The sequence below is a fragment of the Macaca mulatta genome, chromosome 6 (assembly GCF_049350105.2).
Source record: "Macaca mulatta isolate MMU2019108-1 chromosome 6, T2T-MMU8v2.0, whole genome shotgun sequence".
NCBI classification, from domain to species: domain Eukaryota; kingdom Metazoa; phylum Chordata; class Mammalia; order Primates; family Cercopithecidae; genus Macaca; species Macaca mulatta.
In genome coordinates, this window is record NC_133411.1 from 177654355 (window position 1) to 177668921 (window position 14567).

At 46.5% G+C, this 14567-nt stretch overlaps 1 protein-coding gene across 1 annotated transcript in view; it reads right to left on the reverse strand.

Annotated features, from left to right (window-relative positions):
• Positions 1-14567, reverse strand: part of SLIT3 (slit guidance ligand 3) — a 641372-nt gene that overhangs the window by 122754 nt on the left and 504051 nt on the right. The window contains exons 10-12 of the mRNA XM_015141360.3: positions 13072-13143; positions 7088-7159; positions 3484-3555 (exon numbers count right to left, since the gene is read on the reverse strand). Of these exons, the coding sequence (XP_014996846.3) occupies positions 3484-3555; positions 7088-7159; positions 13072-13143 (216 nt within the window). The remainder of the gene's footprint in view (positions 1-3483; positions 3556-7087; positions 7160-13071; positions 13144-14567) is intronic.

Consider the following 14567-nt stretch of genomic DNA (forward strand, 5'->3'; position numbering starts at 1 on the left):
CACCTTGGGTTCTGAGATGCCTCCATGTGGCATATTTCAATTCTAAACATCCTTCCTAGTGTCCAAATGGGCACCAACTCACTTCCTAGCAGCCAGTTTTAAGGACGGAAGCTGCCAGATTACCTTGCATCCCCCAAAGACAATAAGGGTTGCTAGTAATAAACAATAAATGCGTGTTTATACAATGAATGGCTGCAGGAACTGAACACGTTTAGGATTAATTATAGGAAGACATACTAGCTATTTTCAAACATCTGAAGACAATGATAACAGACTTTTCTGAGTTTTCTAGAAACATTACTGATGTTTAGTATAAGAAAGAGCTTCCTCACCTTCCAACTAGGCAGTGAGGACTTATCAGAGGAACCATCAGCAAATGAGTGACAGGAGGATTTGTGAGAGCGTGCATGGGAGGGATTCCTGTCCTAGCCAGGTAGGAGGCTGTGCTTGGAGCCCTGAGATTCCTTTGAACGCTAAGATTTTGGAACTTAAACTGAAGGGGGTAACTCTTGTGAGGCTCTAGGGGACCAAGGACAGAACATCATGTTTAGGACAGCTAAGGCTTGTTCCTTGTGGATGCACTTACTGCAGCCTCTAAAAAACAGAGACATTCTCTCCAGAATGGCCAAGAATTTTGGGCATTTGCCCAAAGGAACACACCAAGAGAAGCTCCCAGGAGGCTGGCTGTGTACATACTGGACTGGGCAAGTTTGATAGGATGGCCAAAAAGTCTAGAGGAGTAAGGGAAGCGGGGAGGCAGGCAGGAGAACCAACTAATGCACCCACTTTATTACCGCCAGCATCACCACAAGTGCCAGAAAGGAAATCTCCAGGGCCACTTCATGTGGCAGAGGCAGTTCAGCTTTGCGAGTACCCATAATTTGAGAGATGGAGTGAGAAGAAAAAATGCAAACCTCTCACAAAGAGCCTCTGAGTCAAAGGAGACAAAAATTACCCTGACTACCAGGGTATTCTAATCAGAGCCTTCTTATCAGTGTCTCCAGTCCAACAGGGAGAAATCCAATCTACAGCAGGCTGAACACTAAATTAGATCGAATCAGGGCCTGCTTTCCAACCACCCAATGGCAGGTCAAAACCCAGTGACAGCTATTTGAGTCCGAGTTACTGGTTCTTTCTGGTAAGGCCTGCCTGAGTTGTGTCAACTCTTGGTTTCAAGAGAGGAGAGATGCTTCCTCTTTAACCCAAGCTACTTGATTCCATCTGCTCAAAACGGTGACATTAAACTGGAGTTGCCTTCCCAACCCATGCAAACTCCTGTTAGTTCTATTAACCTCATGACTGCTATCAGCTTGGAGCTGAGATACACATGTTTTTTTTTTGTTTTTTTTTTTTAAATTTTTTTGACGGTTTTTTTTTTTCAGTTTTAAAAACAACTTTATTAAGATATAATTCACCTACCATACAGTTCACCCATGTAAAGTATACAATTCAGTTTCTTAGTATAGTCACAGAGTTGTATAACCATCACCACCAACAATTTTAGAACATTTTTATGACCCTGAAAAGAAACTCTGTATCCCTAAGCTATCATCGACTAGTTTCTCCCTTTTTACTTAGCTCTAGGGAACCACCAGTCTCCTTTGATTGGAGATACACATCTTTTTAAGTATACATGCACTGTGCTAGGCACTGTGATGCACATTCTGTGTCTCCTTAATCCGTGCAAAGTCATTTTCCTTCCTGCACACAAACACAGATTATAAAAGGAAAATCACAGCAGCTTGGTGGAACACAACACTGCCAAATTCACCTCAAGGTGGATACTATTGATACTCTTCTTTCAAGGGATTAATAGCTACAGTTACCTAGCCTTATGGTGGCAGTTATAACGTACAGTTTCTTTGCTACAAGCAAAGAATACCATCTGTGAAACACCCATCTCCCTGCAGAGCCCTGGCCTGTCATTCTAACACACAGCCTTAAAAGCCCACCAAAGGCTGGGAGCATTGAACGGAAATGTGCCCACACAGAGACACACAGAGTGGGGCAGACAGGAAGGCAGAGATGAGGGAGATGCAGAGAAAGAGACTTTTCTCTCTCTTGCTTTCAGCTTCACTGAAACAAGCCTCATTGCTGATATGACAGATCTGCTCCCTGAAAACTTGCTGGGCATCTCATGCCTACATAATTCACATTATTGTGTGTTCCAGGAGAATCTGTCCAGAGCTGAGTCTTAAAGGACATGGGAAGGGTAGAGGAAAGATGTGAGAAGAAAGGGCTGGAGGAAAACTCTCACTTCCTCCTTGAAGAATCCCTGGGCATCAACCACATAAGATGCGTCCCTTGTTCCTCTCTCCTTCTTTGCTCTTGTGCCTGCCACCGCTTTGGAGCCCCAGCTTGAGCCCTGGCCCGCAAACCCATGCTGTGGGTCATCTGAACTGCAAGTGGGAGGCGGGGAGGTGCCAGGCCTCTTCCTCACTGCCTGTGACTTGGAGGTGATTTTAAAAAGACACACACACACCCCTGCAAACATACATCATGTGCTATTCAGAGGACTGGGAGGTTTCTGAATGAAGAGCATGGCCATGTAGGTTCTTTTCCGGTTTTCATACCTATTCTGTTGTGTGACTGGGGGAGAGTCATGTACCTCTCCGAGAGTTGGTCTTCTCCATTGCTTAAAGGATGCTCAAGATCAGTTCCTAATACCCAGAGGAACTGTGATGGTCACAGAGCAAACGTGCACATGCACGCGCACACACACATACACACACTCCCACACCCATGGTACATGTGTGTAGATGCTATAGCTGCCTCATCACAAATCACAGATGATTCTACCAGCACAGAAATTAAACTATACTATGAGCTAAATTCCTTTCCTTCCTCCTCCACATCAGAGTTCAATTATCTTCTTCAAACATTTAAGCGCAAATGACCAGAATGAAATAAATGCAAACAAATAATCCCTGAGCTTAAAATTCGAGGCAACAACCCTTCCTTTAAATTAAGTAAACACTCCCCTCCACCCTGTCTTTCCCAGATGGAGTCACATTGGTGACTGATTCTGCTCCTCTCGAATTATTCCCCCCGCCCCCACCCCTCTTCAAGGTCACATGTCCATCAGCAGCTCTGTCTCAGTTTTAGTACTGGAACTTAGTATGTGAATGTTTTAGTTCCCTATATTCTTAGCACACTACTGAAAAATGTTTTTCTTTTTGTTGGATTTGACTCTTTCCTAATTCCTAGCCCCAAACCCTGTGCTTAGTATCTTCATGCCTGGGCCAGGGCCCTCAGCTCTGTCATCTGGGTTTGTGCACACTGACCTCAGTCTTCCTCTGCCCACTGGCTGGCTCTCCTTTCACAAAAATAGGAAATGGGGGTGAAGCGTGGACAGCTCAAAATTTTTGTTTCTCTTTTGTCTGCACATAGTCAAAAGAACTCTCCAGAGCATGACTCAAAGTTTTCAGGTGGGAGCCTTCCAACAGTACCAAAGACACAAACAGTGACAAGGTTCCTACTCACAGCAGCTGTAGGGACACCAGTCCATCAAACAGTCCCTTGGCAATCTCGGTGATCTTGTTCCCATAGAGGACCCTGAAAGAGAGAAGGAGAAGACAGCAATCACCGCGGATGTGAGGCCACCAGAACCCAGTCCTGCAGGAAGCCATCGCCTCGGCCAGTTCTGGGTATGAGATCTCAGGACAACCCCTTCCATGGCCTGCCTAATCCCTTCTCATCAGTGAGACAGAGGCAGCCAAGAGCAGCCAGGGGCTGGAAGGGCAGGTTGTCTGGGAGGCGAGGAGAAATGGGCTCTATCCTGCTCCATTCCTGGGCAACCTAGCCCAACTGCTAATATGACTCACACCCCGGCAACAAACACACAGTGTGGGAGACTGGCCCTGTGTCTTCGATGGGTATTGATCAGGTTGAGCCCAGCCTACAGGACGTTTCCTTTTAATATCCCTTTGCATCTTAGGAATTCCTAAGCTGAGTCATTTAATCATCCATCTAGACAGGGCTTTGTGCATCTGGGGTCATCTCCAGATGGTGCAGGGACTGCTGAGTCAAGGACTGGCTCTCAGGAAAAACTAGGGAGCTTTGCTGTCTCACAGTAATGGCAGCTTTTACTTTCTATCTACTTTTCCTATTCTTTGAGTGCCAGGAACCTAGGAACTCAGAACCCTTTTACCCCTTTCTCCTACGGGCCTCCAGTGACCCTCATACTGCTGTCTCTGATTCATGGGTCTCGTCTTTGGTGTCTTGGTGAGGCCTGGGGAGGAAGGCTACTGGGTCTCCCACTCCAGCACAGTGCTCAGGGGCGTCTCTGTGCCTGGCCCTTGCTGGTGCTCTGCCCAGGCACCAGAGAAGCTCGGCTGGCCTCTCTCGGCTCCCATCCATAGCACGGGCTTTGCTGTCTCTTGGGTCCAGCCTCCTCTGTGACCCAGGGAACTGAGCATGGGAGAGTTTGGTTGTTTTTCTGAAGTCCTCTCCAGAGCCCTGAAGTGCACTGAATGCATGCAATATTCCATTTTCACTCGGATCGCAATCCAGGCTGTTATCTTTCTTTGGGGAGACAAAATATTAGGATGCGGAAATGGTAAATGGGTGCGATCAACCAAACCCCCCTTTTCCAGACGCCACTGGGAGTGAAGAGTGAATGTCTCCGTCAGCCTACGGGTGTGTTTCATTAATGTTTCAACAAATTAATGACTAAATAAAAGTCAGCATGATAGCTCAGGCGCACATTTGTAATTCATATTAATGCCCCACCACTCACTGTGCCAAATGTAGTAATGTCCCTGTCTGCCCGTCTCAGCTGATGTCAGGACTTCTAGGGTAGCAGAAGCTGGGGGGCTTGGGGCAGAGGGGTCCTCACACCACCTGCCATGCCTTGGGAGGGCAGGCTTCTGAGCCCAGTGCGTCAAAACCGCTGGGAGTGGAGGTGGGCTAAGGCTCTCCTGCCTGTGTGGTCACCTCAGGCATCTGGGTGTACACCTGTCTGACTTCCCACGCCAGGTCTTGCCTTGACTACCTTCTTGCCTTTCAGGTCTGAGGTCAAACATCTCTTCCTTGGGAGATGTCTCTTTAATATTTTAATGTTTTATACCACCTCTTACCCTATTTTAGTTTCTTCATATCACTTCTCTTTATGTCACATTATGTTACTTAAATATTTATTTAATTTTAATTTTTTCTGCCTCCCTCCCCTGCACCTCCCATTTTCCTTGCATGTAGGCCCCATGAATGCAGTGATGTTATATGGCTGCTCATGACTGGGTCTCTAGACCCCAAAATAGAACAGAGTCTAGCACAATAAATATTTGTTGAATGAATGAATGCACACACAGGTAAGGAGTAAAGGCTCTCCAGCCCTTTACCTTGGCTGCTCCTGAGCTAGGATCGGGTGTGTTTGTGTTCAACTTTAAGCTCTGTCAGGCCAAGGATCCTGTGTATCCAGTTCACTGCCATACTCGCAGTGCCTATAATACTGCCAGGACACAGTAGGCACCTACTGCGTGGATGAATGAATACATCGGGAGTGAGAGGTGCTTCACTTAAACAATGCTCACATGTATTTCAGAATCGGGCAGCAGCATGTCAATTTCATGTTTGGCAACCAGATTTTGAATTCCTTTTCCTACGAGACAGGAAGCACCTCATTGCCCTCAGACTGTCTCCAAATCCTGGCTGAGGGAAACCAGACAAGGGAAGAGAGAGGGTGGGGGCAGAGACAGGATCCTGGTGGCAGACGGCCCCTCTCCCTTCTCCTCTGTGATCTTCAGCACAAGCAGACACTAATCTCACACATGGTCCCATCTCTGATATCCCAGCCAGATGTTCTGTTCGATAAATGAAACTAATTTACTCTGCAAGCAGCAGGCAACAGCTGAATCAGAGACTTCCCAGTCCTCATCTCCTTCCCGGTGGGATGGGGCCACGTGGGGGGAAAATGCGCATCTTGTTACCTGTCCACTCATAAATTAGGTAAACAGGTTGCGTGGCTGCATAGAGAGGCAAAATATAGACAGACTGATCAAGAGTGTGGGTTCTGGAGTCAGACAGCGCGGGTTCAAATCTTGCCTTTCCTACCTGTTACTGTGGACTTCGGATAAGTTACATTTCTGAATAAGTAAATGGTTGAATAAAACAAGTTTTTTTTTGGCATATTAACTCTGTGCCAAATACAGTTTGTGGTGCTAGGGATATCTCCATGAACAAAACCAATAATAATCCCTGTCTCGGTGGAGCTTAGATTGTCCAAGTTCTTTAGCTGTAAAAGCGAGGTGACAATATATTTTATATTTTAGGTTGTGGTGAGGACTAAACCTGACAGACTCCTAGAACAGTAACTGGTACCCAGTCAATGCTCAGTAAACGCTGCTAATTATCGTTTTACTGTACACATGATCATCATTGGATGTGTTAGGTGGGAATGGGATCACTGTCCCTGTCCTGCCTACTAAGAAGCATCCATAGAAGGCTCAAGTGACTTCCCTATGCCACACACGAGTCACTGACAGAATGAGGACATTCTATACCTTCCTGCCCGCAGGGGTCTCGGAATCCACTGGTGGAAGCTTTGCTTCCAACCAGTGGGTTGCCTATGGGTTTCAAAATCAAAGACAGGAAGGGCTATAGGATGGGGTGGATGTTTTTTTAGGACAATGGCCACGGTGGTCTGGAGAGAAAGCTTGAAAATCAGCCGAAGAAAATGAGCTCCTCACTTGGCAAGGCCACACAAATGGGTGGGATGCGGTAACAAACATGCATCACCATCTCTCCTTACACCAGAAAGACAGCACTGCAGTGGCATGCGGGGCGGGAGCGGGACGTGGCGTGGGAGGGGGATGTGAGGTTAGAGTAGAAGATGCATTCGAATTAGAAGCCAATAACTGGGAAAGCTGCTAGGCACTTAATCAATAAAAATAATGCATTTGGGTTGTAGAAATATTCCCCAAGATCAATTTCCCCTGAAGAAATATTTGTTTCTTTTACCAGGTTGCCACAAGTGTGTAAGGGAACATAAAGTCTTGATAAACACCTCCTGAAAAATACGGTCGCGTCTCTCTTCCCTCCCGCGCCCCCCTCCCCACCACCCTCAGCCCCCGGCTCCGGCCCCACTTACAGTGAAGTGAGTGATTTCAGGCCCTGGAAGGCATCTGGAGCAATATCCGATATCTGATTCTTGCTGATGTCTCTGAAAACATTAACGGTAAAGTCTGAGAATGTGGCTCAAAGGTGCGATAACGGTCACTCCTAAGTGTGAATCAAGCGTTTCAGGCATTCAAAATGGTAAGGATTAATTAATCAATCAAGCAATTCATTTATTCACAGTGCAAGAGAAGGAGCTTCAAGAGCCTTCAGTTCAACTATCTCATGACAAAGTGCACCACGTTTACATCACTCTTTTTGGTTTTCAAAGAATACTCACCGTGGCATCCTGATCAGGACACGAGCCGTGAACACGTGAGCCATCATTTTGTAGGTGGAAAATAGAACCCAGGCAAATTAGGGCCTTACGTCTCATTACCAAGCAATGAATGGCACAGATGAAACAGGAACCAGCTTCACCCAACCAACCACAGGCCAGGGTTCCTGTAGGCATCTTCTTGCCTCATGCCTCAGCAGCTGCTCATTTTTCTCCCAGAAAGTCCTGAGTCATTTCACCTCCCCAGTGACTTTTCCTCCCTGACCTGAAAGGAGGTTTTGAGCAGTGACTTAAGTCTCTGTCTGGTCCAGTGTATGATATAAGCATATCCTGGGATTCTCAGGGGACGCCTTGGAGATGTGGGCTTGTCACTGGCTGGCAGTGTGTTCCTCACCCGAGAGCAAGCCCAGGGCATGAGAATGTCCCAGGCTTTGGATAATGTGAGCAAGAGGGATGCTGTGGGCCAGGAGAATTCTATTAATGCTGGGCCTGGGGCCTGGGGCAGCTAACCTGGCTTGGCAGGTGCAGAGGAATCTCCTCGACCCTGGCTCCTTCCCAGAGGCCCTGAGGCTGCTCAATTGCTGGCCTCCCAGTGACTTCTGAGAACCCAGACACCAGTTCTTGCTAATGGCCCTTCGCTGAGGGGAAATTCTTTCTCTTAGAGTCATTAGCTCAGGGATGGCCTCTGGGCTCCTGTCACTGGAAGGAGAGATGCTCCAATTTCCTGTGACATCAAACCTCTCCAGTTCTTTTTCTTTAACAAAATAAATCAATGGGTCTTTGCTTTTGTGCAGAAGTGGGAGAGCTGGGGTCTTGGAAGGTCAACAAGGAGGTGAGGAGAGAATATGGAGAAAAAAAGCACAACAGAGCAGATTCTTAAGCAATTGACTCTAGCGAGGCCAGACACTCCAGCCTCCCAGCCTCTTAAGCACATGCAGAGGGAATCTTCCTGAGCCTGTTTCCTTCCTTCTTCTAATAGACTTCAAAAGAACCACACCACAACCTTTGCCGAGGCCTCTGCTTCCTCCCCTCCCTGCCTCCAAAGCTTGTACTTTGAACGATATTTCACAGGTTAAGGCTTCTTCAGCACAGCTGTCTAGTTTATCCCTTTAGCTGGCGAAATCACCTCCAACAAATCCGCAGATTGCGCTCACAAACTCGTCAGCTTACATCGGGCTTTTCTTCCGAGCTCCGGTTTTGTTTAAGGGTCTTAACAAGCAAATACTGTGGATTATCCTAATCTTACTCGCCCTCAGCGTGGCTGCCTATGCAAAGCATTCCAGGCAAGCACGAAGGATCTGTTCAGACTGGACTAGCGGGAGGGCCTGTGTTGTCTTTTTTTCCCCCCGATTATGAATTGTCCCTTAAAGGTGCTGAGACCTCTAGTTGCAAGAGGAAGCTCTGTGGCCATCAGGGAAACCCTCTGCTTTAGCCTTGGGAGGGCAAACTGGTTTTCAGTCCACGACTAGACTTCTGGACCCATCTCTCCCTACAGTATGAGGTGAGATGCCTCACGGTTTGGAGGTGATGGACAGTGGGAATCGGAGAAGTGATAGATAGTTTAGCTGGGAATTGACCTTGGTCACTTTGTCTTTTTTATTTTTATAAAAACTGTGTATTTAGGCTGGTCCAAAGGTAGTGAGTTCTCTCAATGGATTGTTCACAGTCAGTTACAGATCAAACTCCTTGTTCTACTCTTTCCTCCTTTTTCACTACTGTACTCAACTAGTCTTTTAAAAACGTATACATATTTGGGGTGCAACACAATGTTTTGATATATGCTTTCATTGTGGAATAGCTAAATCAAGCTACTTAGCATATGCATTACCTCACATGCTTATCATTTATTTGCGGTGAGAACACTTAAAATCTACTCTCTGACCTATTTTCAAGTATAAGATACACTGTTGTTAACTACATTCACCATGTTATCTAATACAATGGATCTCTTGAACTTACTCCTGTCTACCTGAAATTTTGCCCCCTTTAGCGAACATCTCCATCATCTTCATCTCCACCCCACCCCTGCCCCACTAGCCTCTGAACATCACCATTCTACTTTCTGCTTCTAAGAGTTCAGCTCTGTTTAGATTCCATGTATAAGTGAGAACATTTAGCACACTTTGTCTTAATTCTTAATTCTGCAAGAAGGAAACAGCAGCCCTGAGAGGTGAAGTACCTGAGCCCTAAGTGACTGGACACAGCCATTTGGGCACAGAGCAAGCATCTCAAGTCTCCTATCAGCTCAAGGACCCCTCTGCTCTTTTGTTGTGATGGATGCACAACACAGGGCACTGAGGTGGAAGGCAGCTGGGAGATGGCTCCAGTTGCCCACTGACCTCCATGCTTGACCCTGTCCCTAGCCACAGCAGCTGCCGCTAGAACTGGTTCTGGGCACTGGGATGACTCTTCACCAGTGCTTCTCAAACCTCATGAGGGTGTAGATTAAAAATGCACTGCAGACAGTCTGATTTGTAGGCTGGGAGGTTGGGGCTAGGAATCTGTATATGTAACACATCTCCAGGTGATTCCCATGTAGGTGGTCCCTAGGTCATATACTTCAGGCCACGATGTTTTAGAAAATGGTCTCAGACCCACTTTGGTCCTCTGGGGCTTATAAACTGGATGACCAAGAAGGGGTAGCTTTTCCAGACTGTTTGGAATAGAGGTGGCAAATTCAAGTGCCTACAAATGTCATGCAGGGAATATAAGTGTGAGACACTTGGAAGTCCTGGAGCTTGTGGAACAAGTTGCTCTAAGAGCATGTAAAAGAAAAGAACTCCCAACACCCCATTGTGGCACAATAATAGATAGCCCAGGTGTCAGGCCTACCAGTTACTTAACCAAACTTGCAAGACCAAGGGGCTGCCTCTAGTTCTCTTTACTGCTTCTCTGTGTCTTCTCTGCTTTGATATAGGTTGAGTATCCCTAATCCAAAACTCCAAAATCTGAAATGCTCCAAAATCTGAAACTTTCTGAGCACGGACATGACGTCACAAGTGGAAAATTCCACACCTGACCTCATGTGACTGATGGGTTGCAGTCAAAACTTCGTGTCATGCACAAAATTATTAAAAACTTCATATAAATTACCTTCAGCCTATGTAAGCTGTATATGAAACATAAATAAGTTTCATATTTAGACTTGGATCCCATTCTCAAGATATCTCATTACACACGAAAATATTCCAAACTCTGAAAAATTCAGAACTCTGAAAGGCTTTTGGCCCCAAGCATTTTGGATAAGGAATACTCAACCTTTTAGTTTGTACTAGGAATGCTTTTTATACTAAGGTGACCACTAGGAATAGGCAGAGACAAAGCCATTCATTCAGGGAGAATTCTTTATTTTTCTCCCTCCTCCTCTTTCTTCTTTTCTTTTTTTTTTTTTTTTTTTTTTTTTTTCTTTTTTGGTAAGAGATAAGAGCAGGATGTGGTTCAGCCACAGTTGAGCGGGGAACTTCCTTCTGTTAGTTATTAGGGATAACCTGGTCATGTATATTTAGGAAAAATTAGTGTTTTGAAATCCATTCTCATCAGGGACCCTACCTCTCCCAAGCCACTGATTGCACTTCGGTCTAGGTTTCTGAAGTTCCATTAGTCGAAAATTTTTAAGTGTGCTCTCTTCTCTATTGCCATCCTCTTGGGGAAAAAAAAGGGCATCATAATAAATATCAGTAGCATCATAAGTGATCAAAAATTAAATTCACTTTCCGGGTTGTGACTGAGAAGGTCTTATGAATTCTGAATGCACAGATCATGGCAAGTCCAATAGGATGGAGAAGGAACAGTAAAACATAGTCAAGCTTTAAATTACCTGGACTTCACAAAAAATTAGAGCAGTAACTTAAATCATGCAAGAGATATAGGTTGGGGCAGTGACTGAACTTGTCATTTTTCACTGAAATTACTATCTGGCTGCATAATCAAGCTGAGCTTTAAAAATGAATTGGGGGGGGGTGCATGGAGAGCGGGCTGGGGAAGCAGGGACACCAGGAGATTAATGGCCCGAGGTTTTAAATATTAAGGCCTATATTTATACAGCTCCTCCAGCAGGAATGCTGCCAAGGGGAGGGAAGAAGTACGTGCTTCGAGCTGCCTCATTATGTTGGTTTCCACTTCTGGAATTGCACCAGGAGAAAAGCTTGTTTGGTTTGGATTTCCAGGGAGATGGGAAGTTGGCTTCCCGAGATCTGAGGGTAAAGCCTACCAATGCCACTGTTTCGCAGGGATATTTATTTTTAACATAAAAGGAATCAGCAGACACTTAACCTCTTTAATGTGGGCCCTCCCACTCAAGGGAAAGCAATGAATCAGCCTCGTGTGCAAGGAAGAAGCAGGACTGAGTCCATGCATATTTCTACCTGACTCTCTCCTTCCTCTGTAGGAGGGTGAGGTGCAGGGAGGAGGGGGCGGTGTGCAAAAAGAGTAAGTGGAATGAAAACAGCAACTTGGTTACTGGGCTCTACTAAATGATTTCCTAGCCTGAAAAAGGGAAGGAGTATCTGTCCAGAATTTTAATACCTGAGATGGCAATGGTTGGGCTGTTTCTGAATCCTACTGGCTTCCCTGCAGAGCCCCCAGCTCTGAGTGACTCACAGAGCAGTGCTCAAGGTCGTCATGGGATATGGGGAAGAATGATGACATTGTCACATGGTGGGGATGAGGGCAGTGATGCAATGGTGCCGTCCAAGCTGCCGTGGTGAGGAAGGAACAGCGGGGTTGGTGTCACCGGGCATCGATGTGATGCAGTGGTGGAGTGATGTGACTTACAGAGCTAACGGGGATGTAGGGGGTGCTCACATGTTGACCATACCCTCCAAGGCTTCTCATTTCATGCAGTAAGAACAGAAAGTCTGTGCCATGGTCTAAGGATGCATGTGATCTAGTACCAACCTTTCCAACACAAGCCCCATCCTCTCCCCTCACTCGTTCCACTCCTTCTTGCTATTCCACAAACCATCGACACATGCTCCCCAAGGCCTTTTACTTGCTTTTCCTGCTGCTTGGGACAGTCTTTCCTGAGAGCTCAGGGCTCACTCCCTTCCTTCTTTTAGGCCACCTGCACGTAGAGACCTTCATGGGCACACCTACCTAAAAGACCCTCCCACCATCACTGATACTCTGATTTCTGATATTTGTTTCTGTGTTTTCTGTGTTTTCCCACTTGAATGCAAGCTCCATGAGAGCAGACTTCGTTTCTGCTCACTGCTCTATCCATAGATCCTTGCTTGCAGCAGACATTCACTCAGTATTTGTTATAGGAATGTATGCAAGGCTATAGGGATGTTGGTGACGGTGGTGTAGACAGCTGTGGGGCCACCGTCACGTCTCTGCCGAAACTCCTATTTTAGGTCCACATCACTGAAGCCAAGGGACAATAAGAACAGTGATATGGATTTTCCAGGCTAATTCATCTCTACCTCCCACACAGATAATTTTACTTTGCTTTAGTTGGAGAGGCTCTTAGCACTATATGTCCAAGCCCACACACCTCACAATCTTCAGAGAACGCTTCCACGTCTTACCTCCCAGGCTTAGGACAGTGTTCCAGCTCCGAAACAGAACTGCCCAGGAGGAATGGACGTGGTCCATTACGTGGACAGATTGCCCACTACACGTTGCAAACAACCCCGGAAATTGAAAACATTTGGGCTCATTTCTCCACAGGGGAAACTCACATTCGCTTCAGTTTCTTGTACTGGGTGAAGGCTCCTGCAGGGATGGATTTGATGGAGTTCTGTTCTAGGCGTCTGGGAAACAGAGCAGAGAAGAGTCAATTAACCATCCACCTGTCAACAAGTGGTCACTGAGGGCTACTGTGTTCTCTGGCCTTAAGGATAGGGAGGTCTCTCTTATCACAGGTGCACGTTCTGGTTGTGGGAGACCAGACAAAACACTGCAGCAGCCAGAGAACTCAGGTCCTAGTATATGGAGCACCTGTCCTAGGGTCTAATTCTCTTTGGAGAAAGCTGGAAAGGATGACCTTTCCTTGAGGATTTTTGATTCTTGCTTATGATAAACTGCCTTTGGTGGCAGCTGTTTTCTTCAGAGAAAGCTGTACAAGTAACCAAGCAGAATGCGGAATAAGTCAAAGGGATAAACAGGAGGAAGAGTAACAAGAGATGGGCCATGGGCCAGCAATGCTTATCTGTCATGGAACCATGTCACTACTCAGTTAAACACTCAGCCACACTGCTAATGTGGCAGAAATGTCAATGGTTGACTTCATTTCTGGGCTTTTCCATGGGCTGTTTAAATACAGTGCAGGAACAGCCTTAACATCTTTAGGCTCCCAGCCTGACATTCATCAAACTGGCTCCCTGACATCCTGCAAGCCCAGGGGCCCAGACTGGACCACTCCCTTGGGCTGCTGCTGGAATCTGTGGCTTTAACCTCTTATGAAGTTTCCTGAAATGCTTCCTCTCCTATTACTTTGAAAGGAACAAGAGACGCTGCAGGCCCAGGGCCCAGAACTTCCTTGGAAGAGAAGGGGCCGTGGGGAATGAGTGAGCATTTCCATTCTTTATTCTTTCATCTCTCAAATGACTTCCTGTCACCAAGAACAGGTGTGGTGGGAAACAGGCATGTGGAGGAGGTGGGGTGCTCTATTAGGGGTGATGAATGGCACCCCAGCCCAGGCTCAGGATCTCATCCTCATCCATCTCCCTTCTCTCCAAGGTGCAGATCTTTTCATCACCTCCTCATTTGGCCTTGATGCTCCCCAAACCCTCAACTGGGAAGACACACAAAAATGTGTGGCAGGGGATGTAGCGGGAACAAAAGGGATAGATGGGAAGAACGGGCTCCCTTGAAGCCTACAGCTAGTGGATGCACATTTCTGGCTGGGATGAACCCATTCATCTTGAAGAGTAATCCCCGCTGCAGAGTGGGGGAGACAGTCGTATTAATTTGTGCCTCTGCGATCTCATCTTCATTGGGGGAACAGAGTATTTGTTACTGGAACCGCTAATGGAGCAGTTTGCCAGCAATTTTCCCATTTCAAACAACATCTCAGCTGCTAATGTGGAATGGTTTGTCAGGCCAACCCATAACACAGACAAATCACTCTCCAGGCAAAAGGAAGGGGGAAAGCGGGGAGAAAGGGGAAAGGCGGGTGAGAGGAGAGAGGGAGTATCAGGACATATCATTCTTGGCTGCTGGATGAATAGAGTCT